This window comes from Polypterus senegalus, chromosome 3 (assembly GCF_016835505.1).
Source record: "Polypterus senegalus isolate Bchr_013 chromosome 3, ASM1683550v1, whole genome shotgun sequence".
Classification (NCBI taxonomy): domain Eukaryota; kingdom Metazoa; phylum Chordata; class Cladistia; order Polypteriformes; family Polypteridae; genus Polypterus; species Polypterus senegalus.
The window spans coordinates 262,868,162-262,894,951 of NC_053156.1; the positions used below are offsets into that span (position 1 = coordinate 262,868,162).

Genomic DNA, 26,790 nt, shown 5'->3' on the forward strand with positions numbered 1-26,790 from the left:
TGTTCTTGTTGAACTCATTTTTCAAGTAACAGCCCGGATCAACTGTACTAGTTCCTTTAGTAATAATAAACACTTAGATCATGTTGCCTCTTAAATTTTGTTTGCTTAAACTGAGAAGGTTGAACTCAGTTGATCTTTCATTATACCTCATATCTGTCAGTCCTTGAATCAGGCTAGTCGGTCTTCTCTGAACTCTGGACAAGCACTGCTATGTCTTTTTTGTAGCTCAGAGACCAAAACTGTATACAGGACTCTAGGGGAGGTTGGAAATTAATGCCAACGGCTTCATTGCCCTCAGGAGAGAACAGTTTGGAGTGTCTGATCATCAGCTTTTTCTTCTAACAATGGTCCACATGATTTGGGGTATGTCCTTCAAGTGCATATTATCAGCCAGAGGTCCAACAGCTCAGTATTGGCCTTTTATATAACAGGCTTTAAAGAAACCGACTAACAGTCCACACCCACCTTGCTTAATGGTAGCTTCAGAATATAAAGCATTTGGTGCTTATCATTAGCAGACTAAAAAAGATTCTACTGGTCTACCAATTTTGTGCTCAATATATAAAAGGAAAGGTTTATAAAACATTAACAAATACTATGCAATTTTCACTCATTTTTATTTATAAAACACACCCACACATACAATTATTAACTTATTATAGGATCCTAAAGAAGAAAACAGTTTTATTTTCCTGTCTGAGGTGATAAAGAAGGAAATGAAAAGCACATGTATTTTTTCAAGTAAAAGGTGAAAAAAGAAAGATATTGCACAGAGACCATGCATTTTTGGCAAAATCATAAACAGAATAAACCTGTGATATTCACATATAAATACTTATATGCTTTTCCTGTTACATGCTCCATATCTTATCTGATGGTTTCCAGCTATTAAGAACATAGTAAAGCTTTAATACAACATAACTATAAAAATGACTACAATACAGAACATAATACTGACTTTAATTCCTCCGAAAATATTTTAGATGGAATAATTTGCTAGCCCTGTTTTGCAATAACGTAAAACCCAGTAAAATATGACACGTGCAACATAAACTTTATGGCATTTATCATTTAAGTAAGAATTTATCTTCCGAGGTTCTACCCCAAAGAGTTTTACAGCAAATACAGAGAAAGAAAAAAGTCTCTCTAGTCACTCTTCAGCTGCTGCTACGATGAAACACTGATGGTGCTGATGGAGCCATTTCTGTTGTAGAACTTTACAAAGGCTTCTTCAAGCATAGACGAGAGCCTAGACTGATCTGCCTACAATTAAAAAAAGAGAAAAAACATAAAATATCAAATATGGTATTATTCAAGCTTGGTAAACAACCCTAAAATCAAAGTATTCAATACAGCACAAGGGCTTTGGGTGTTACTTATTTTCCAGTTTACCTCTTAATAAAATGCATCTCTTTTAAGTCCAATATTAAATACTAGCTGCGTACTGTAAAAAGCCCAGGGTCCTAGAAACTATTGAAATTGTCAGAAATAAAAATTGAAATGTAGAGATGTCCGGTAACTGAAAGGAACTACTCTGGGCATCTCTCTCCTAGGAGGATTAATTTTGCCGATGAGCACACCTCACTTATGTATTAGCAGCGTGAGGAAAAGTAAAAGGGATACCGTTTTGCCGATGTTAGCGGCTAAGCGACTGTCTTTCTTCTGAGGTTTCGTTTTGCTGACGTGCTGGTTCTGCTTTTGTTATTAGCGACTAAGCAAGTTTTCTGTTTCCTTGGAGGTGAAGCCCTAACCCCAACTCCTCCTCTCACTCCCAGGCAAGACGGACAATTCCACGCATAGACATTTATGTATAAGATTTGCATATTTTTAGATGCTTGTTCTTAGAAAAATCAGTGTCAATTTCTTTCAGCTTTCCTTCTTGTTCTAGGAAATGAAATCCCATGAACGCAGTGACTAAAAAAATTAAAAATGGTGTTCCTTAACTATTTCACACAGCCAAAGGTCATGTGAAATTACCAGCTCCTGAGGATGCGTTTCATGGTACTGCCAAACAATCCTTTTCCTGAATTTTTGTTAAATTATTCAAGCCACAACCTTAGTTTTTTGATTGGACTACAATATTCATTCAATTCATACTGTGTATGAAACGGTTTTTCAATCCTATCCAATACCTTTTCTGGTGAAAATTAATTCTCTGTAGAATTTTAAAGCACCTTCAATAAGAGCGGAGTGGTGGCTCTGAGGCTAAGGATTGAATCCCGCAAATGCCAGAAGGGCAAGGCCCGGTAAATGCCACATGGGATGGATGAGTATCCCTACCAGAAGAGGGGAAGGTTCCTTACCCAGACTGGAGGCCACAAAGGAAGGAATGGAAGACCGAGGGAGAGAGAGAGAGAGAGAGAGAGAGAGAGAGAGGCCTCATCCAAGAGATACTCACCAAGTGGATGAATGGATGGATGAACATCCCAGCCAAATGAAGAGTTGCCTTACCTGGACGGGATGCCCAGGCAGATGGACAAGTGTCCCGAACAGTTATATTTACAGCACCTTTCCTGGCTAGGATAAATAAGGACAGGAAAAGAATGTTTCTGAGGTCTGTTTGATCCCTCTAGACGTGAGATGGCAGCTGCCCTGGATATTGGTGCCTGTTTAGACACCAGTGGAGTATGTTGGGAATTGTAGTTTGGTGAAACAGCCCTGTTGGGTCTGGAGGCAATGCAGAAGGTTGCTGCAGGGAGGTAAGTTCCCTACTATATTGGACCTTCATCTGACCCGGAAGTGCTTCCAACAGGCGAAGCCCTGGCACTCTCGGGTCCTAAATAAAAAAGGACCACAATCCCTTTTCCAGGCAAGTCAGAGCTTAGAGGAAGGAAGGTCAAGACTCGACTGGAAGAGGGAAGTGTTGTGGTAAAAGGAAGGGAATTGAGGAGAGAAAACTTGTGCTTTTGTGTTTATACCGAGGTATTTTGTAATAAACACCATGCTTTATTTGAACCCAGGACTGTGGCTGTGTGTTCATGTTGGTGTTGGGGTTTAGTGGTGCCCCATGTCCATCACGGCCCTTAACCTATAATTGCTTCATCCTGGGTATGACAAATCTGCACGCAGCCCTGCAAGCAGGTCCGCCAGCTTGCAGGGAAAACTCAGGGGTGGGTGGCAAGATTGGCACTCCAGCCACTGTAAAAAAACCCTACACTGTTTCAGTGTGGTGCTGAGGTGTCACCTGCTGCACTTGGGTCTCAATCCAGGTGGTTTCTTGGGTGGTGAATGCAGGAACGTGCCATCAGAACATGGTCCCAAACTGTCCTCTTTATTATGAAATAAGCTGATCTTTAGTACTACAGTCAATCAGACATAAGGGTTATAGTTTCCAGCTAACCCTGTACTTTTCTCTGAAGTTATATATTCATCTTGGCGATCATGGAGTTTCCATACATATATTTTTCTGCCTCCATGGCAAGCAACTGCTGGTAATATAATTTTGTTTAATAAGTTTAAAAATTATTCCTTTTTCGCCTTTAAAAATAGATTCAGTATGATGATAACCAGGGGAGTCCCTGTGGCTCGGTGGTGCCTTTTTAAAATTCAGTACCAGTCCAGTCTTTGCTCTTCCCACTCCTGCATGGGTGTTTTCTCTGAAAAACTTATCTTCTCAAAGTTATGCAGGTTAGATTTTTGGGAGATACTAAACTGACACTGGGCAAGTATGTGTGTTGGTGTGAACAAGAGTGGGCCTTGAGATGGGTGACACCTTGCCTTGCATCAGAAGCTGCCAAGATAGGCCCATCTTTCCCAACCCTAAATTTGATTAAGCAAGTTTAAGAATACCATATTTTGACATCCAAAATTATGGCACCGCCACAGTTGGCAGGAAACAGGCAAACAGAAGAAACATCAGTTAGGCAATCACACATATGTAAAGTACATAACCATAACCAGAATATTCTTTATAAAAACAACAGTTACTAAGGTTGCTAAACTGCCTTAGTTATTAAAGTCAAAAAGATAGAAAAGTAGTTTGTATATAAAAGGCATAGACTGTAGGAGTTTAAAGTTACAAAAAAAAAAAATCAATTTAAATTCTTAACCAGAAAAATTCCAGGTTAATATATAAAGACAGCAAAATTTAAGCTCAAGGCTCCCAGATTCAGATTCTAAGCTAAACAACAAAAAGACATTTGTTATGCAGCCCAAAAAAAAAAAAATCACACAAGGAATGCCTTAATGAGCATGCAATGGGTGTCAAAATACAAAACAATATAAACACATATAATGGACTATGGCATAAAAGGCAATAATACATTATGAAAATTAAAATCATACAGCACTTAAAGAATATAGAAATAAATGGTGTCTGTATGTACAAATAATTGATTACTTTAAGAAAAATAATACACACACAGCAATTTACACACTGCCTTTGCAAACAGTTGAACCATTTTGTGTTTGAAAGGTGATCTTACCTCACTAATGAATCCCAGTTGAACAAGTTCGGCAGCCAACTCCTGAACGTTGTCACCTTAAAAAAAAAAAAGTGTATTTCAAACATGAAGCAATATTTATTAATACAGAGGGTTCACGAGACCCAGAAAACAAAACAATACAGCCCCATCCAGGTGCGTTTTCTGCCTTGAATTGAAAAAAAGGCTTTGACCCTTATAATGAACTGGAATAAAAAGCAGATCGTAGTGGATCACAAGTTTAGGCTTACTATACAGTATCCAAGATACATGATGCTACACAATGTAAGGTAACAATGATATCATGGAGTCACAATGGCAGAGCTCAAGACTTTTGGAATACAAAATGTAGAAATATTAATTTTGACCAGCTATTTTTGAATTTGGAAATTTCAACTAAATCCATGTATTTTGGCGAGTGTGCTCACTACATGCAGTAAATAGGACATGTCATGCTTTGCATTAAACCAGATGTTCTAAGGATTTTTTAAAACAGCATTAGTCAACAATTCTAATTCATAGCCATACAATTGGAAGACTTTAAAAAAACTAAACTGTATTATGCAAGTGTTTTTGATGTACTTAGCATCAGATGTTCCAGTAAACATTTCTGGCAATTAAATTAAAAAGGTGTGCCTTTTTGTTTTCACATTTATTTTTAGCTGAACTGTTCAATTGATCTTTGCAGCTTTGCAACCTTATATATTCATGGATGCATGCACACACACACACCATTATGCATTCATATGCAGATATAAATGCATATACACTACAGACAAAAGTTTTAGAACACCTCAGTTTTTCCAATTTTTCTTCAAATTTAATCAGTTGTAATGGAATGAAAAGGTGAAAAGGCAAGCAGTAAGCTACCAGATGTTTAAATTTAAAGTTTAGGTTAGCAAAAACTGAAGGAAATTTCAGAATATTACAAATCAGCCTTCTTCAGGGAACAACTAATAGGCTACAACCTACAGATGTTCTGCAGAAGTTTAAGTAAATTAAGCATTTGAAGTTGAAGCAAACAATTTGCACAGGTGTCCTAACTGCTGTTGAATCCTTAAAACCCCTCTGAATGTCTTGCAATATTCTGCTATTTTGTTTTTCCAGTTTTTTGCTAACCTAAACTTTAAACTTAAAGCACTTGCAGTTTACTGCTTAACATTTCACCATTTTAGGTCATTCATTGCATTTCAACTAATTAAATTTGAAGAAAAACTGGAAAACCAAGGTGTCTGATGTTTTGACTGGTATTGTACATAATCACATACACATATAGATCATCAGTAAAGGGACAAAGAAAAAAAAAAAAAACTAGCATTAATCAGAATGCTAGTGTGGGTTCTTTCAGCTTTGAAGAATACTAAAACCTACTTTAAAAAAAAAAACACAAAGGGAATAAAAAAATCCTAAAAGACTTACTTGGCATCAAATCACAGCTTAAGTGTCTATTTAACTTGTCTTCCAGCTTCAAAAGCAATGTCAACTAGAGGAAATGCAAAAAAAATTAAATTGGAAAAACATAATAAAATCGAGAGAGAAAAGGAAAGAGAAAGATATATTTTAACATTAGTATTGATGTGTTTTTATTACTTGGTAATTTACATGCATACTTATGATGCTAAAAGAAATTACGCTGTTATATGCTTTTATAAAGTTACTGTACCTAAAAACATTCAAGGCAATTTTTAAAAAACTTAACATAGCAAAATATTAATTTGTTAATTGTTTAGAAAATTTTAATGGCTTAACAAATAGCCTTGCAAAGTTTTAGAAAGCTTACATATCCTTAAAAACATTAAGAGCTACTAAATGATTTAATGCCTATTCTACTGGCATTTTCTGTGCTCACAAGATAGCTGCACTAAACAAAGTAAAAATAAAATGCTGTCATTTGTGTTGTTTACATGTTATATTATTACATGTTCAAAAGTTAAATTTAGAAAGCAATTATCAGAATCTTACATGATGTTTATTTGCTTCATCTACTGGCTCAATACTGCATTGCATTTGAACAACCTTAAAACAAAAAATATGAAGCGTCAGTACTTTTATGATAAAGAATATTGGCATTAAACATTACTAAAGAAATCAAATAACCACATCCCGCTTACATTAGACCACCTATATGCTGTGTAAAATTATAATTGATGAAACACCCCAAAACTCTTTAGGCTGAAAGGAATAATTTAGTAGAGTTCTTAAAAAAGGTATGCATTGATTAGCAATAATTTCTAAATACCCTTAGCTACATGACTAAAAACAAAAATTGTTGTAAGTGGCCTTGTCCTTCTGCTCTGGCCAGTCACCCAAAAAAAAAAAAAAGCCCAATACCATTTCATACTGGAATACTATATATATATAAAAGATATATATAGATATATATATATATATATATATATATATATATATATAGATATAGATATATATATATAAATATTTTTTTCCTTGGACTTTTTGTATGCTCCTTCTGTCTACTACATTTTAACTTACAAACATTGACTGAATATCACATAGTTAATGTGACATTTTCCCCAATTACATGCATCTTTTCTCATAGACATTTGTGATCTCTTGGCTATTTAGTACTGCAGGCATTGTAAACTAATGAAAGGTGCAGTTATATAAATGAAAGCCAGGATTTGTTTTAACAGTACTGATGGCCTCCAATAAATAGCACGTGGGATTTCACAGAGTATGTATGAGCTAATAGTAAACCACTAATGCTCCACTGATGCAAAACATGTCATAGCTGATATATGTGGACAAATAACTAAAAACAGTATTCATTCTTGTAATGTAAAGTAGTACATGGTGTGCCTTACAGCAGTGTAAGTGACTGTTATGCCATGGGGATGGGTAAGAAAAATGAATTAAAAGTCAAGTGTATTGTGCTCCAGGCAATCAACGAAAGAAGCAGAAATAGTAGCTAAGGATCTTAGGATCAGCTTGGACCAGTATAAAGCCACTATGAACAACAGTGACAGCCAACACTAAAAATATATCCTTATTATTATTATAGAATTATAGAACCACAAGATGCTCCCTTTTAGCTTTCTGAAATGTAATTCTTACATTAAATGAGCAATCATTAGGAGTGGTCACTTATACATTATATAGAAATGGATTCTTTTTTTGGGGGGGGGGTAATTGATCAAAATGAGGAGATTTTTAATAAGAAATGCATTCATATAAATAAACAAGGAAACTGAACTACATGTATCTAAGTGTCATTTATAGTTAATATATACAAGCATATTTACAGTGTGGATGATGGCAATCTCTGTAAATACTTCTAAAAACTCTATCATCATCAACTCATCATCATTTACTTGAAGGACATTTAATGAATCGTTTTTCCTTTACTGATCCAATATAAAAATAAAAAGTTGGCTATTAAAATGGTTTGACTAATTACAGTCCATGTCATTCATTTATTTTAGTTCCAAAATGCTAAACGGAAGCATTAATTTTGCAAATCACAATACAAAACAAAAGTTAATGTGAAGACTGAAAAACCAAGTACTGTATACTTTAATTCTGAAACACTACAATAAACTCCAGGTCAGTTTGCTCAAGAATACCAAATGCTCAGTTTATATCTCAGAGATTATACCTGAACTGTTAGAATAACATAAAAGATGGACATAAAGAATTTATTTTCTACTGTGTCATGATCTTGATTTTTAATCAGACAATGATAGTTAAAGGCCTTTTCACCTTTCTCAATTCAATCTCGGCTGGTTCAGGTGTTGGGGTTTTCACAGACGGTTGCACAACAGGGGATTTCACAGTCTGTTGCTGAGGTTGGTGAGGACATGACAGCCCAAAAGCTGTAAGTGGGTATATTCCATTTCTGTCAAGAAAAAAAAAATATTTACACATAATTTAAATGTTTCATGTGCAAACAATGCAGACTGTACAAGTAGCAACTGTTTTCCTGTTACATCCATCTACTACCAAGTTTTGATGTGGAACTCAAAAACTCAAAGCTGATCAAAACTAAAAATTAAGACACAAGTAAGCTGCAGAAAATTGTGAAATCCATAACCATTACATTACATTTGCTTCATGTAGTGAACTTTTTGTATATTACTCGGTAGCCATGTTGTGCTAAATGTCTGAAATTTTAGATTTTACAGTATAAGCCTTCACATGTCAACTGACATGCCTAAAAGGAATTTGTGAAACTGATACTTTAGGTCAATTTTAAAACTGTCAAAAAACCTGCAGACTTCTACATCAATCAAAATTATCCTTTTCTGGTACATATAGAAAAATAACTGAGTGGTTCATCAAGGCAACTTATGGTGCTATTATTACATCCATGGAAACTAAGCATGCTGGGACAATAAAACCCTAATAAATTATAATAGTCAAGAATTCTTCTGTGGAAAAAAATTACGTAAAATGAAAGTTGATATTATGATTGCAGAAATATGTTACAAGTCAAATATTACTTTAATTTTTGTATGTCCCCTGAACCAAACTGAACTGAAACTTGATCTTCAGTATTTTATCAAAACTAGGTCCTCTAAAACAGGTTCCCAACAAGCTAGCCAAAACTACAAAGTATTAAATTTCAGTTTTTGCACGAGGTGTACAAATCTGCTTATGAAATGTGACTTCAATTATCTTCATACTTCTCCAGTACATTCTGCATTTTAAAAATTATGTTACCATTCTTTATCAGTTTATTTTTGGAATATTCATCATACATGCTGAAACTTGGTACAACTAGGAAAGTCAATCAACCTTGATGATCTTTGAAGAAGAATACAATATCAGAACATAATTTCTTTTTAAAGTATTTTGCTAAAATATAAAAGTAATGCATACAGAATGGGCATCATTTCGATTTGAATTATATATGGGGAAAATTGTAAGTGTCATTTAAATAAAGAACAAGATAATCAACATGCTACAAACTGAAAGACAAGAATGATCTACATAACTAAATGTGAATTTGAGTATGAATTGTACTCTGAACAGCAGGGGTTTTCATACCAATTAATTTCTTCTTTTGTTTGCTAGCAGTTTAGGCATTTTCTTGTGTTACTCCAGGAATTACAAGTTGGTTACATTGACACAGATAAGAAACATAAGAAATTTGACAAAATGAGGAGACCATTCAGTCCATCAAGCCTGTTTGTTCAGGTAATAGCTAAGCTGTCCCAATATCTCATCCATGATAAGGTTGTCAGGGTTTCTGCTTCAACTACACCTTTCTGTAGTTTATTCAAGAATCCCACAATTCTTTAAATAAAAAAAGTGTTTCCTGGCTTTAGCCTTAAATGCACTTCCCCTTGATTTTCACTAAATTCCGAGTATGTGATTCACCCTTGAGCAGTAAGAATGTTGCTGGATCCGCTTTATCAATGCCTTTGAGGATTTTGAGATAAGCATTTAAGTGTGCTTGATGGGAATCGATTAATTCTTTTTTTCCATTTTGATATCTTGCTCTTTGTTATTATGCAGATTACTTAAGCCATTCCTGTCAATAATTAAACAAGTGTATAAGAATGAAGTAGCTGCTTCCCTCTAAATTTTCTAAATTGTCTAAATTTTACACAATTGCACTTTTCTGAATATAAAATAAGGGTAAAAAAAATCAATTTAAACAATACGATTAAAGGTTAGAGAGAAAAAAAAAAACTTGGTGATTGTGAAATTGGTTGCGAAGAAAATCTACAGTGAGGCTCACAGGACTGAATCTGAAAACCTCGGTTATAAGCATCCATTCAAATCCTCACCCTTGACGACAATTTTGGCTGTTTTGTTTTTAATTTTGGTCCTGTACATGTATTAAAAAGCAACAAGACCCTAATGAAAATTTGAACCAATAGTGGATCAGAGAAAAGTTTAATCAATTTGAGATGGAATTCATTTAAAAAAAAAAAATGAAGGATCATACAGTGACAAAGGAGTCAGACTGTAGCTAAATGTTACCAGTGACAATTCTCAGCACTGATTTACTATATGATCTTCACCATGTCAATTAGCCTGAATGTGATCCAGATGAAAAAAAATGTACAACTACAGTGTACTATTACAAATAGACTTTAAACATAGAAAAATGCCAAAATAATGTAAAAAATACATCATACAAACTAACTGCAAATAAGGGATTCACACACTTGAGGGCCAAGAAAAAGGCCACATACTGTAGACCTATTTGCTCATATTGCCTTACCATGGCTTGAAGAAATTATTCCTGTTACTTTGATATAGGGCTGATTGTTGGGATTAGTTTTGACAGGTGTTTCAGCAAAAAGGCTGCTCAATTTATGCTGTATAATGAGGAGCAGAGGCTAACAGTGATGGTGGTAATAGGGATTGAATAACCTAACTTTTTAACAGAGATGGTTATTCTCAGATTTGACATAAAAATGGAAAAGGACAAAACAACTTTGGATTGTTTCACTGCAATCATTAATCTGAGGCAAAAACAGTAACATTCATCAATTTTCTGTCAAACATTTGATATAGTGTGATGCTATGGTAAGGTGGTGGTCCATACACCACTTATTATACCTAAAGCACACTTCTGGTGGTAAGTTAATGAAAAGAAAAGGCAATGGTCAAATAATTAGTGGGAAAAGGTCATAGAAAATAATCAGTTATGGTTTACCTTGGTGCACTTAGGTGTATAGGCCAGGGTGCTTGTTCACCCAAGTAGCCTCTGGTGATTCTTACAGTGTAAGGAAAGTTTTCCTAGTATGGTTATTGTCTACATTTCCTTATAAGGCAATGCAAATCGCAAGAAATAACAAACAATAATTAATTATTATGTTGACCCTTTGGTAAAAGCATTTTTATCCTGAATATAATGGATGGGCATGAAAATGTAAAACCATATAATAGCCATAATACCAGATCTCAATACAATGAATAACTTGCAGAAGTTTCTAGATTGTGCTTGGCACATCATTTATGGCCACTATGATCGATAGATCCAGTGAGAGAATTTACTAGGAAAAGAATGGTTGTATAGGGTGGTCCAGATCTAATTATGCAATTTTAATTATGCTATAACTTAAGTTTATTACACAGAAAATCTCGGACCATCGAGAAGTTTGTGAACTGAAGACATGAAGAACTGTCTTTGTGCCGAACTGGCATCGTCCCTGCATAAATCAAAGTCATCCGATCTGGATCTGCATAATTAGATTTGGACCACCCTGTACATTCTTCTTAACAGCCTCAGTGCAACTTGGCATAAATTCTGCAATTGTCTACAAGTATTTAAGTGGCCTTTTGTGGCTTAATGTTCTGTTAAGAGAATTTATACACTACTGTATATGCACTTTAAGTGCTCGGAGGCAACGTTAACCTTGAAAGATGCTATGTAAAGTAAATATTATGAACCATGGCCTTAACTGAACAGACATGGTGCTCGTATGAAATGCCAGTGCCCACTAATTTGCCATGAGACAATTATTTCTACAGGTTAAGAAGTAAATGATAAACTATAGTGCATAAGAATTGAGGAAGTTTAAAGTCAGAGATGTCTGCCACTTCTGCAGAGAGCTCAAAGCAAACATAGGGCGAGGATATCTGGAACAACAATTTTTGTGGTGCAGCTTTATCAGCCTATGAGTGTAATAGATATTACATTTTTGCCTGGTTTTACTTCCATAAATTAATGCTAGTGTCAGAAGCCATGTTTTAAAGCCAAAAAGCTGGTCTTGCTTTTTTTGTTTTAACAATACTCTTAAAATGAAATCTACATTTACAGATATTTTCAGTCACTAAACTGTTAATCCTATAGGTAGAAGAAAATACCAAGAACATAGCAAATGCCCTCCGGGCTGGTACCACACCTAATCTTGAAAAGAATGAGAAAACATAATAATTAAAATGTGGCTAAGTAAATTATTTTGTGTCAAAATATGACCTTACCTTACATCTTCAAGAAATTTATCTAATTCTAGAGCTGGAAACTGAGAAAGTCTAAAAAAAGAAAAAAAATTAAGTAAACAAAAGGTAATTTGTAAGAGTTTACTAACAACATATTGGATCATGTTATCTGCAAAAATGTTAGGACACTGAATTTTTTGTAACACTCTTGGTTTTATTATTATTATTTTTTTATTGTATTCTGCAACTTTTATTTCTCCCTCTTTTTTCCCCTTTTAAAATTGAAATGCATGAAAACAAAATATGACAAAAAATACAATTATACTAGACTATTTATTGAATTTATAGTTTTCTTAATCCTGTCCAGACACTACATGTAATTCTTACACAATACAGTTTGTTGACTGGTTTATTCCAAACAAATTTTAGCCACTTTAAAGACAATAGTTACAAAATGTAATTATCTAGTTCAGGGCTGATAGTTAACGTGGTGGTAATACAAAGGAAGAGGGTTAAGAAAATAGACAGCCACATAAACTTTAATACAATTTTTTAGTTCAGTACATCCCCAGGAAAATATGTTAACAAACGCTATACAAAGACATTACGGGATTAGTAACCCTCTATTTCCTTAGAGGATATGATTTAAAAATATTCTGAATAGAACTCCCAAAAATGGGTGCCTTTAGAGTAAGAAGCTCATTTATTTATATGTGTAGCCATCAGCCATGTAAAATAATGACATGAGGTACTTTTGTGCAAGTTCTTCAGTAAATGAGCAGCTCAAACTCTATATTGTGAGGTATGCTATCACCGGTATATTCCACTTGGTCTGCAGTAACAGTAATCATTTAATGAATATACCAGATTAGTTCATGTTCCTTAAGCATTTGACATTAGCGGCGGCCCCACAAGAGGTCTCTTAACAAACTTGATGGTTCAATACAGTTTGCTGATGAGTAGCTGTAATCATCTCAAACTCTGTTGAAATGTCATGAAGATGTAAAAATATCACTTAAAAATGAGCCAATAAGAGAAATGGGGGGTTGGAGGGGGGGAAAAAATTTTTTTTGTGGCAACTTTTTAAATTTGTTTTGCTTTGTATTTGGAGAACAACGCTGAAATGAGAAGTGCAATGTGCATCTCTAGAAGGGATTAACAGCATTCACTTACCAGTATTACTTATCAACTTATAGAACACACACTTTCGTTGATATACTTTAATAATTATAAAAACATTACATATATTTCCTCAGTTTCTATATGTGTATGTACAGTATAATTTTTTATTACAAACAAAATTTCAATATCAAACCTAACATGAATATGCTGTTTTGGATCAGCAAAAGATTTAAAAAGAGAAAAGGAAAATAAAAATCATTGACTTGAAGATGGGTATTTCCATTTTGCTTATGATGTCGTGGCAACTGAGTGCCCTAATGTAGATCTTAAACAAGGATAAAGTTTTATTTTTTTATATATCTAAAAATATTTGGGTGGCTTTATTTAGTAGTCATGGCATAAGGGGTATAAGCCACCTCAAAATGTTATTTTACACCTTGTCAATGTCATAACTTGATCCAGCTAATTCTAACCTGATTTGAAAAAATTGGCAACTTTATTAGAATGTATAAACACATTTGATATAGAAAATTAGAAGTCAGAAGTGTGTAACTAAAAGTAAATTTATGTTCTTAAAAATTTATCAAGTATAAGACTAAAAAATATTCTGAAATGAATTATTAAAATGTATTATTTTTAATGACAATTTTTATACCTCACACTTTTTGATTAGGTAAAATATGCAAAACATCATGTTAAAGACATATTCAAAATTAGTAAAAAATTAAGTAAGTGAATAAATAACACTTACTTTAGCTGCATCTTCTCTCTACTTTCTGCTATTATCAAATTAGGATCCATATTTTTGGTAATTTCTTCTAAAGCGTTCTCTGGAATCATGTCTACAGGAAGTCAAAAACAGCACCAATTCTAGCATTTCCTTTTAAAAATACTACATAAATAGCATTTATATAATAAATATAATAAGAAAACACCTTTTTAAACATGCAACAAGTAGTTAACATAAATTAATTTTTATCCTCTTATCCTCCTCAACCCTAACCAAAATTAGATGGCTATAAAAATACGGAGCTCTGCACCCATTAATATCCTACATGATAGGTAGACTTAATGGTCCACATACTGAAATTTGTTTAGTCAACACTGAAAATTCATAAAAAAACTGATTTAAAAAAAAAAAAGACAAGAAGAAATTTTTTTTTTTTTTTTAAATGTTCTCCTTTTATTTTTTTTTATATTAACTGCATATACTGTATTATGACTGTACAGTGCAAGAAGGAGGAACCAACATTAAAATTGATTGGATAAGTTAATAGAGAGATTACGAGGGTACAGATTCATTTAAATAATTTATATTACAGTACTTTTAAAAGTAAATTTGCAGTGTATGTACTGTATTCAGTTAATTATAGATACCTATAGGATGGATGGATAGATGAATAGTAAATACTTTATTTGTTCCAAGGAAAAATTAGAACAGTTTCAGCAGATCAAAAAATACAGATATTATAGTAAACAGTAATCAACAACTATCACCCTCAAACAAACAAAATTTTAAAAAACAAACACACACACACTTTACAATAGTTGCTCATCAGACAATTGTGACTAGGATTGAAATTTGTATGCTTTTTAAATAAATGTAATCACTTGACACTTCCATTAGTATGAATATGAATTTCAATATACAGTATTTAAAACTAAACCCATTTTTTGTGAGGGAATAAACCCATTTATATGGTGAAATACGTCCACTTAAAAGTCCTTTTACTAGTGTTCTTATGCCTTTGCAGTCTGCTTTGTCTTGGAAGCTGGAGTAAAGCAGGAATTAAGGTAGAGGAGCTTAGATTGGCATCACAATCACTGAACTCGCCATGGCACAAGTCAATTTAAGGTAGACGCAGCTTTGACTTCAATTTAGGACAATAGTTTTCTAAAGCCATCCTCTCACAGATGATAGCTAGATTCCTCAGCTACTGAGACACACAACTGGACTACAAGCTTCCCTTCTATCTTATTCTACTCAAGTATAATCAAAGTGTCCTTCAACATTATAAAGAAAAGTAATGAACCATTTGCTCAAAATGAAAAAGGAAAGGAATTCTTGAATGTATACAAAGATTTATTAAAACAATTATGAGAGGACTCTATACCTGAAGGTGGGGTATTCTTCATTATTTAATATATTTTGATCTGTTCTTTTATGTTAATATATTTTGATCTGTTCTTTAAGTACTGTTCTAACAGTTTCTCAAAATAGCATTTATATATAGTGTCTGGAAACGAATAATGAAGTATATTTAGATAAACAGTGAATCAAATACCAGTTACTTACGCTGATGACTTATAATACAATGTGCGGCTAAAAGCTTTAATGACGGAACTTCAAAGAGAGCCTGATGAAAAAGAAGTTCCCGAGCCGTTGGTCGCTTTTCAGGGTCAGCTTCTAAGCATGTTTGAATAAATTCCTGTAATGCAATAAAAGAAATAACAATTTAATAATGTCACATAGAGCCTTAAGTCAGCTTGAATACAGTTGTAACATTCTACTAAGTTAATTTTGTATTTTGAATGTACATATTTTATACCAAGCAGTATGTAAATAGAGCGAAATATAAAATTTTGCATATTTTACTAAATTTGCATGTTCTACACCTTTGCTAAACAAACTGTTAGCAAAAAGAAAACATTAGCTAAACAGAACAATGTTCCAAATAATCCACCCATCCATTTCTAAACCCACTAATCCAGTGCAGGGCCACAGGGAAGATGGCGCCTGTTTCAGTAAACAGCAGGTGAAAGCCCGGAACAATCCCTGGACAGGGTGTCAGCCCACACACAATAACACAAAGTAATTTAGAATTGGCAATCAAACTAACACATCTTTAGAGATGTGGGACTACAACCCATGGAGCCATGGGGAGAAAGTGCAAACTCTACTCAGATAAAGACTGGGCACCTACTGTGAACCCAGGATACTAGATATGTGAGGAAGGGGTTGTAATCACTGTGTAACCATGACATCCATTTTCCAATGTCAACTCCACCACATTTTGCAGACATTAGGTGAATACAAATTGAAAACATTTTTTGTAAAGAATGTTCTGTTCTAATAGTAATAACAATTCTTATGTTTCTAAGTATAAAGCAATCTACTACGAATGTGAAGAGAAAGTGATCATTTTGTGCAGTTTTACATGAGTAGAACACCACTTTCACAAAGAGTGTATCATGTTTCATACGTGAACATATTCAATTACTACCTACTGCTACATTATACTGTATGCTTCAAATTATTCAATCATTTTTCCAACTTAAACAAGGTATTGCACACAATTGACATTGTACCAATATCACAGAACCCTCCGATTTTCAGCATTCCACAGCCCATAAAATGGTTTTACATTTAGCACATAAATTTACACTGAAAAAAATTTAGAGGCATGGTTTTTCATTGACTACTGCAACTAAACTTCAAACATGGACATCCAGAAAAATATCATTGTGTACTTTTGACTATTCAATGTTTCACATATACGACACCTTTTGTTTATTTTAAAACTGCACCTTTATTGGACTTTAAACACAAACATTTATATACAAGAATGAAGAAAACTTTTTCAGGCAGAACCTAAAAGAGTATTCTAAGGTACAAATTTTATAAGTGGCAAACGATTAGCTGCTGTGTACTAAAATATCTTAATTATAAGGCTTCAGTATTCCTGACCTACTGTAGTTCATATTTTAGAACCAAGTAAATATGAGTGTAAGAACCACCAACTCAGATATTGTATCAATGAAGTGTGAACGGTAGAAAACAATATGCCTTCAGAGATTCTCTCACTAAGTTACAGTGAACCAAATCCAGTTATAGAAGGGTGTCTTTCATATTTGACCCACAGTCTGGACAGCTTTCAGCATTGACAAAAAAGAAAAGGTTGCCACAACGTAAATCATAATGGAGAATAAAAAGGTCATAAGATAGCAGACACTGATAGTTATGGGTTAGTTGAATCCTTTTTATATGAACAATTATTCATCAGCATGGTCTGTGCCTGGTGGACAACCAAAAATATTGAGGACATAGATGAAGCCTCACCATATCCAATGTTTCAAGAAGAATCTAGAGATTATGAATACAGACTGAAAGAAATAAATGATGTACTTCATAACTAGATAAGAAAATTTGGATACACCACTACAACTCATAATACAAGAAACAACCGAGGCAACATAAGCATTTCGATTCTCTATTACCAAAAAATTCAAGGTCCAACTAAAGCTGCCAAGATCATATGTACAATATCGTATGATTTTAATGGCATAGTTTGCAATACTATATACCTTAAAAGCTCAAATAACTGGTTATTATGATGATCTACACTGGCATTTGCAGCAATCAATACAGAAAAAGCCAAAATGAGATATGCAAACTATCCTCGATTATCTTCTATGAAACTCCGAGAGATGCCACACCCAACCTTTGCTACAGATCTCGCAGGTGTAGCTACCTCTTATTCTACAATCTCAATGACTACCTCCAGGAGACATGCAATGACAAGGACATCAAGTTACATCAGCTACTCGAAAATGACTGCAAAAGCAAGAAAAAAAAAATTGAGAGGTATAGAAAAGTTTCCTGAGCATTATAACAGGTGTATATTATTGTTAACAGAGAATAAGGAGAAAAATAAAAACTTTTGTCTCTCTTAATATGTCCATCTCAAAACATTTTAATAACCTCTTGTGTAAATTATATACTGTATATTCTTATAAGTATGAATGACAGATAATGCCTGTCTTACATATAACTTACTCTTTGCAAAGGGTCCTCTAGAGATTGAATTGCATTACTAATGGCTTCTGGAGGAACAAAGGAGGATTCCCCATTGCCTTGTATTTCAAGTACAGCCATCTAGAAGAGAGAGAGAAAAATACCATAAGTAATAACATAAAAAAATGTAACTAATTTATTTATGCTATGTTAAAGTTACAATAAAACTTATTTGCCTGCATAAATATATTTTGATATTCAGTTTATGTCTAAAATTTCACAAGGTCATCTTTATATTGTGTTCAAAACTTTAGATTCATTCATAGTTACATAACTTTCACTGTGGTGTGTGCCGTGTACAATTAATAGAAAAGCCAAACAAATACCCAATCTCTATTCCAATTACATGATACAAACCACATGTCACATCCACATTCACACCTAGTTAAATATCAGAACTGCCATTTACATTAAAAAAGTGTGCCCTTGGACAGTCTTTTGAAATTAGTTGATGGCATTAACTCAGATTACTGTTTGGAGAAATGGCAAATTCAACACTGAAAACACCTTAGCCACCATCTGAACTGGTATGCAAACCAGGAAGTTACTTAATGATAACACACACACAGACAGTAAACTTACATTTTCTCCATTTAAAAAAAAAAAAAAAAGTGAGACTTAAATTTACAGAAACTTTCTGTGTACTACAGTGTGTGTTAAATGTACATACAGTATATGATACTTCTCACATGCATGTAATATTAACCAGAATAAAGCAATCATAGTACAGTTTCTCTTGGTGTCAATGCACAGATTTTTATTTTTAGATTTTTTTATTTATTTATTTTTTTTTTTTAGAGTTTTACTTGTGTACTAATATTACTTAATTTGAAAAAGCAACAAGTTAAAAGTCTACACATAAAGTACCTCATGTCAACAAATATCAATGCAGCACCAACATGTTTAAACTTCATATTGCACAGATAAGGGTCGCCTAACAAGATTTGCAAATTGTGTTAGTAAATTATGGAATTATTTGAACATGCTCATTAAATTACTAGATCTATCTGATATACCCTCACTATTTTTTTACATTACCTCTGTTAACTTCAACAGCCTTGCACCAGAGAGAAACCACAACTTTTATCCCTCTTCTTTTTCCAGTCAGAATCCTGCACTCACAGCAACTTAATTGTTTTTCAATAAACCCAATACTATGAATATGAAAATCTGAGAAAAGTGGTTGGATGCCCTACTATAAACTTAAGGACTCATCTCACAACTCAACTAAAGGTAACATTAGACAATGTACAAGCTATATGCGATAACTGAAAAATCCTAGTCTTACTGTGGAGATTGCCAAAACAATTGACCATTTCCAGAATTCCAAAAAGATTTAAGTGGGATGAATTGAGTTTTTTCTTCCCATTACGTCTAATTGGCCGACTCTTTTTTACCTTTTGTGATATTGTCTGAACTTTGTCAGTCAAACAAAAAGGGATGAACTAAAATCAAATATAGTACTGAAATGAATCACAATACCTAATATTTTAAGACATGATTTTTGTGTGTTTAAAGATTCCCACTTCTAACACAAACTGAATGAACAAAAAAATAAATAAATAAATAAATAAAAGGTCAGACCTTTGTTCATGGTTAATCTGAAATGTATATTAATAATTTTTAATTGACAATTTGATGCAGCTAGATAATTTAGTAAATTACTATACATATAATATTAGGTTAAACCTTACATCAAGGTTAAAATATATTTATATGGATCTTTTTATTTAAACCTGAAATAAAAGGAACAAAAGAGTGATGTTCTTAACCATATTTGCATAAAACCTTACATCAAGGTTAAAATTTATGGCATCCTTTCACCAGAATGGAACAGCTTGAGATGCAACAATATGAACCATAACTCCATAACTGACTGATAAAAAAATAACAGAATATTGATCATCAGAAGCAAGTTGAAAATTTTACTGTACTCTGTAATAGTATAAACCTATATAATAATCTTTTATCGAATAATATATTTATATGGATCTTTTTATTTAAACCTGAAATAAAAAGGAACAAAAGAGTGATGTTCTTAACCATATTTGCATAAATATCACATTTACTAAAAAAAGATGCATTCACTCTCCTGAACATAATTACTAGATTAACTTTTTTCTTACAGTATACTAGAATATAGTTTATATAAAAAAAAAAATAAAAACTTGTCCTATTACAAAGTGTGTGAGTCTGTAAATGCAAAAAGAAGCAGGATGTCACGTTTGGTAAAGCAAGGATCCTGAGATGTGTTACACATTGGTCAGATGAACAAGATATAATTTAACTGTACTTTGCATAAGTGACAATGATCCTGAACAAGTTTTGTTGCTTAATTCTGGGACAATTCAAAAATTAGATACACGTGCATTCTAACTTAAAAATGAAATGCTACGTACGTCATTAAATATAACAACTAAATCCAGCTAATTAACTTGTAAGTCAGTGAAACATAAAACTAAAGATTGATATAGACCAGTTTTTACCAACCTTTTTTCTGTAGTGGCACACTTTTTGTAACTAAAATCATCCAAAGGCATGCCACGATCTTACTAATCACAAACACATATACAGTATATCTAATACTGTACCCAAAGGGGTAGGACTACGGGAGAAGCTAATAAAAAAGGAGCTCCGAGTTCAGCATTTGCAGACACAACACTTAGTGAGAACTTCGGTGGCATATCCAAGCTGCTTTGCCCATTTGCCCACACCTTTCTGCCTCAGAGGCAACTTGTATACCCACTGTTTACCAGCCCTGCAAGCCTCGCGGGCATCCACACACCTAGTCAGTTTGACTCTAACAGCCATGAGACACACCCAAAGTGCTCTAACATGGCAATCATGGAGATGCATTTATGCCAGTTTCTCCAGGTAGACCTAGCCTCCACAGACAGGTCCTGACCACCTGTGGAGCTTGTCCTCCTCATGTTCAGATCCAAGTACACGACACTGTTATTTCCATGGTAAATATGGGTAGCTATCAAGGTGCATATCTGTGCCATGGCCCAATGTTTGAAAAACACTGATATAGAGAAGTATCTGAACATACATTAAACCAAGATCTCTTACCTCTAGGGCACACATGCCAAACGAATAAATGTCAACAGCGGTTGTAACATCTGATGCCACTATAATCAAAAGAAATCATAAATTACACATGTTCTCCCATTTTCAAATGTCAAATGTTTAAACACAACTTTCATCTAATCATATACTCATTTGCAATAATAAATAAATCATTGCAAAATAAACTTAATGTCTGCAAAACAACCAAAATTACTTTTAACCTGGTTTGCAATGAAATTCTTACCTCCATACTCTGGAGCAAAAAAATGCAAATTCTTTTGTTCTTCTCTGCATGTCTTTACGTGATTGTTTATAGTATCAGGAGCAACTGAGAAAAAGTAAATACAAGGAATTAATAAATTCAGAAAAGTCATATTACCTAGTATCAAAGACATTTAACCGCATTAATGGAAATGCTGCACTACAAATCAGCACCAGTCACGAAAGTGTTTATATAGTGGGGGGGGGGGAATTAAAAACATAGATCACATTTTTTCAACCAAATATAGAATAACTGGAAATATTTCTATTTGTATTAATTTGCAACAATTCCATTTTAAAAAAGTCACATTTTTGTAGCCAAATTAATTTTTCTGATCTCTTTTTCCTGTTCTGAAGGGGATTCAAATTGAAAGTTTCAACAAGGTAATTTTTTTGCTAAACACAAGTTAATGCCTTCTGAAAATGTTTCCATTATTGAGATCAGAGAATCATTTTGAGATGTCAGTGTGAGATGTGTTAATGAGCAGAATCCAATCAGGGAAGAACCATATAATAAGCACAAACAAATCGGAGCATAATTAAAACACCATGTTTTTGGAAAATTGCAATTTCACCACACCACACTACAACACTGAGGCTGCATCTTCAGAAGTATATAGCTCTGAAAAGTTTCCAAAACTCTCAGTTTTCAGGGGATGAAAATCACCAGGGCAGTGTGAACAAAAGGTAAAAACTGAGACTAAATGTCTGCATTTTTAAACAAAATCATAGGCCTTGTCCACACTACTGTACTAAGAGAAGAAAAAAGAGAGTCAACTTTTCTTTTTGCAATATCTTTAAAATGTTTTACTATACAATAAAGTGTTAAATTGGGAACTTATTGTCTAGAAATAACTCATGCACTGTAGTCAAAAAGCAAAATTAGCTGATACTCATAACACAATGGTGACATCCGACCCGATAATAAAATAATTCATCCAAATTTTTGACCATACAATACAGTTTCTGATAAAGGATTTGTTGAATTATGTAGAACTTGATTGAAACTTAGAAGCATGTATACCTAATGAAGTCTTGCGGGATCTGCATAACCAAATTAACATTTTCCAGTATGGAAAGTATTATCAGAATTGAAGATGCTTCTGTCCCTAAAGTATGTAAGGGCAGAGATAAAAATTTCATCCCACACAGCTCTACACACTGAATACTGACAAAACAGTTCAGTAATGATCATCTCTGGCAAGTCATTTTCACAAAAGAATTTAAAATAATTTTTCAATTTAAACAATCCTTGCTTCAAGCATAACATACGAACTGAGGGATTATAAGCATAAAAAAATAATATTGATTGTGGGAGGGTGGGGGCTTTCAGAGAGACAGAAATTGACCTCTGCACATCCTCGTAATAATGCCACAAATGCTGTGAGAGCTACAATTGTGCTTTTCCTAAATTACTAAGGTCCATCTGTATCACAAACGTGTAATGTTCCAGGTATAAAAAAAAAAAATAAAAAATACATCAGTTATTTGAAAAAATCTGTACATTTTATCATTTATAACATCAATGATAGGCATGGATACTGATACACTTATTTACATTATCTCCATGTTCATAATATGCATAATTTAGCTCCTTTTTTTTTTTTTTTTAAATAAATTATAAGTACACTTTGGGGAATAAGAGGCGGTTTAAGTTGGCATCTGTACAGCATTTTTTGGTGATAACATAAGCCAATTTTAAATATCAAGCTCCCAACAATAAATGATGCCAATGGTTTGCAGAGAGTTTCTCACCTTATCTGCAACCAGAAGGATGTGTCCAGCAAGTATGGACCACTAAAAACAGCATTCAGTTAAATACAGTTTCTGTTATTATAGCAAAACACACTAACTTTTTTGTTAATTTCTGCCACTTTTGAACCAGTACATTAACAGGTTTTATGTAAAGTAATTCTTACCCGATCCAATTTTGATAAGTCCGTTATGTTGAATGAAGATGGTATCACAAGTTAGATTTCCATGAATGATTGGAGGATTACAAGAGTGAAGATAGCTTGAAAGAAAAAATACAATTAACTAAAAGTTATCTGGATGATAAAATGGAAGAATTACAAAGAACATTTACTGTAAAAGTATGTATGTATCTTTCTATCACTCATACTGTAATTGCACCCTGTATAGTTCAAAAAGTTAACTTTTTAATTAACAGTATTTTTACTTGTTTTGTTTGGAAAAAATAGTGGTTTTTAATGAACTTTAAGAATGAAAATGTAATAATGATCACGGATCCAATAAACAATCCTATGTAACTGTTTGGTACTGGTACACATTTACAATGCAAAAACTCAAAGTATATATTGCTCAAACAGTATGCTTCAATTTAAATGAAACAATAAATCAGAAGATTAACAGAATTACTGTACTTAATCTGATCTCTAATCTTGATTAACTACATAAATCACTAATTTTATTATAGACATGGAAAAAATGCTACTAAGAGATAGGTACTTTAAATACATAAGAAACAAATGCAGATTATTATCACTGAACTTAGTACTTCCAATACATAATCCATCCGTTATCCAACCCACTATATCCTAACTACAGGGTCACGGGGGTCTGCTGGAGCCAATCCCAGCTAACACAGGGTGTAAGATAGTAAACAAACCCCGGGCAGGATGCCAGCCCACCGCAGGGCGCACACACACACACACCCCAAGCACACACTAGGGACAATTCAATTTAGAATCGCCAATGCGCCTAACCAGCGTGTCTTTGGACTGTGGGAGGAAACCAAAGCACCCAGAGGAAACCCATGCAGAAACAGGGAGAACATGCAAACTCCATGGAGGGAGGACCCGGGAAGCGAACCGGAGTCTCCTGAGAGGCAGCAGTGCTATCACTGCGCCACCCTGCCACCCCCAATATATAATACAGTACTGAAAAAAATTAGAACCCATTCTATCCCTAGTGGAGCTGCTGGATGGTACCCGCCTAAACCCTATTTAAAAAAAAAACAAATAAATAAATAAATTATATATATATTTGTTCCTCAGAGCAATAGAGAAGGGACCATTCTCCAAAACTGTATTCTAGGCATCTATGTTATCACAGTCTTTTATTATAAAAAATTAAAGCAATTTATACAGTGAATCTTGCTGACCAATTTTCTGTCCAATTACTAATGTAAAGATTCTGGCTAGGGTCCTTACAAATCTAACTAAGGAAATGCTGCCCTGAAGTTTTGCGGTCAAAAGGAACTACTTATTTATTGCTTTAGATTAATTTGTATTTCAATCCAATGTATTACATTTTATAGGATCTTGGAGTGTACAATCTCAGATTTAATAATTTTTAGTATTGACAGCTAAGTAAGGATTCTTCTCCCAGCACCATTTTTTTCACATTGTAGTTAAATCACTTGCTACTTGCACAATCAACCACATTGTTATACCTGTATAACTAACCCAGATTCATCACTTTCATAACTTTGAACAAACACACGCATAGATATGCTACATAATAACTCCCTGTTTGACATTAACTTCAACGGATGTTATTTTCAATTAATGTCTCAGCATGCAAATTGCACATTGACCCGTTTTCTTCTTCTGGAACTTTTTTACATCAGTTTAAATACCTATTGTATGAATCACAATTACACACCATCTTAAAGATCTACTTGTATTCAGCTTCAAATGTAACTTCCCTTAGGAGTGTATTACTCTGCCTAACATTAACAGGGAGAATCCATATCAATACAATAAAATTCACACATAAGTTCTTAATACTTTTTCTAAAGCATTCTGGTTTATACAAATTAGTTCTTCAGAGAATTAAAAACAGAAAATAGAAGTTGGGTGAAAAAATATTACTAGATACTGAATGTCTACACTTTCAGTCTATAGAATGACTCAGACAGCACTGAACACACACATGCATGATTCACTTTATGAAAGGAAGTTTCAACCCTCCTCAGTAAACCAACATCTACAAACTGCTGCAATCACAGCAATAATTAGATGACTCGGCACTCATTAACAGTCTGGTATCACTTCAGGTGATATGCAGAGGCAGAAATGTTACCATTATGAGGTGACTATATTCTTGCATTCCTAAAATACACAACGGATATATAGACAGATAGAACTTTATTTGTTTCTATGGGGAAATTAGGCTTTATATTATAATATTCATCAATATTAATATTCAACATATGGAGCAAATTGTATATACACCTTTGGGAACTTCAATATTATTAGTGCTCTGTATATACTGGTATCTTCTGAATATTGCAAAAATATGTATTATATGTGCTGCAAGTCACAAATTACACTAAAGGTTCACTAAATTTAAAAAATGTTCCTAGTTAATTCAAAATGGAGGTTTTACGAGGTTTTGTAATGTACGTACTTTACTACTGCTTTAATAAAACATTTCCAGATAATCTAATAATAGAACCTTACAATTACAATTTTCAGTTAAAGATGGAATGTAAATCAGACTACTGTAGACGGAATAGGTTCCTCTACCTGCACAAGACACAGTCTAATCTTACAATTCATTGGCAAAATGTACATTAATAAGTCAAGCAGCACAGCTGTCAGGCTACAATGAAGTAACATTTAAAAGTATAATTTAAAGAAAAAAGAAAGAAAAAAACAAAAACAGGAATAGCATGTTTTTGCACTTACCTAAGGGCAGACAAGATCTGTGTACACCACCTTTTCCATGCCTAGCAATAAGAAAGGGGGGTGGTTTGAGTACAGTAGAACAGTACAACAGAAATTAAAGAAGTGACACTATGTAAAATCTGTAATATTCCATTTGGGTTCATTCATTCAGCAAACTGATCTCATTTATTTCAATTAGGATTTAATCTAACTATGACAAACTAATCCGATCTTTGTAGATGTTTAAAGGAAAGAACATTACATAGGTGCTTAGTCTTAATCTTAGAATTTATTTTTTCATTATTCAATATGTAAAAAGTATTTCCCAAAAATCTAAAAGTTTACATTGAAAACCAGGAACATTTTAGAGTAAACCTTTTCACAAATACGTCTGCCAGATAGATGATAGTCCAATAGTTACTTTTCGTCAGATCTTCTGGGCAAAAAAACCAAAAAAAAAATACCACTCTTATAGAGACTTGACTTTAGCCATTGTCAAAATCATTTTTGTTCCTTCAATCACTGGGTAAAAAGGGTGACCCTAGAAAGATTTAGCCTTTAATTTAGAGGGTTCTTTAGACTAACAAGAAAAAATAATGCCCTGTTGTGGCCTAAAGAAAGAAGTATTAAT

General features: G+C 33.5%; 1 protein-coding gene across 1 annotated transcript in view; it reads right to left on the reverse strand.

The window, feature by feature from the left end:
• Nucleotides 1-600: 600 nt before the first annotated feature.
• The window catches only part of nrbp1 (nuclear receptor binding protein 1), a 54,970-nt gene continuing 28,780 nt past the window's right edge, over nt 601-26,790 (reverse strand). The window contains exons 7-19 of the mRNA XM_039749030.1: nt 26,181-26,221; nt 23,445-23,539; nt 21,509-21,592; nt 21,268-21,326; nt 18,178-18,276; nt 15,697-15,829; nt 14,152-14,242; nt 12,321-12,371; nt 8,139-8,274; nt 6,384-6,437; nt 5,841-5,904; nt 4,425-4,480; nt 601-1,263 (exon numbers count right to left, since the gene is read on the reverse strand). Coding sequence (XP_039604964.1) covers nt 1,168-1,263; nt 4,425-4,480; nt 5,841-5,904; nt 6,384-6,437; nt 8,139-8,274; nt 12,321-12,371; nt 14,152-14,242; nt 15,697-15,829; nt 18,178-18,276; nt 21,268-21,326; nt 21,509-21,592; nt 23,445-23,539; nt 26,181-26,221 — 1,059 coding nt within the window. The 3' untranslated portion in view covers nt 601-1,167. The remainder of the gene's footprint in view (nt 1,264-4,424; nt 4,481-5,840; nt 5,905-6,383; nt 6,438-8,138; nt 8,275-12,320; nt 12,372-14,151; nt 14,243-15,696; nt 15,830-18,177; nt 18,277-21,267; nt 21,327-21,508; nt 21,593-23,444; nt 23,540-26,180; nt 26,222-26,790) is intronic.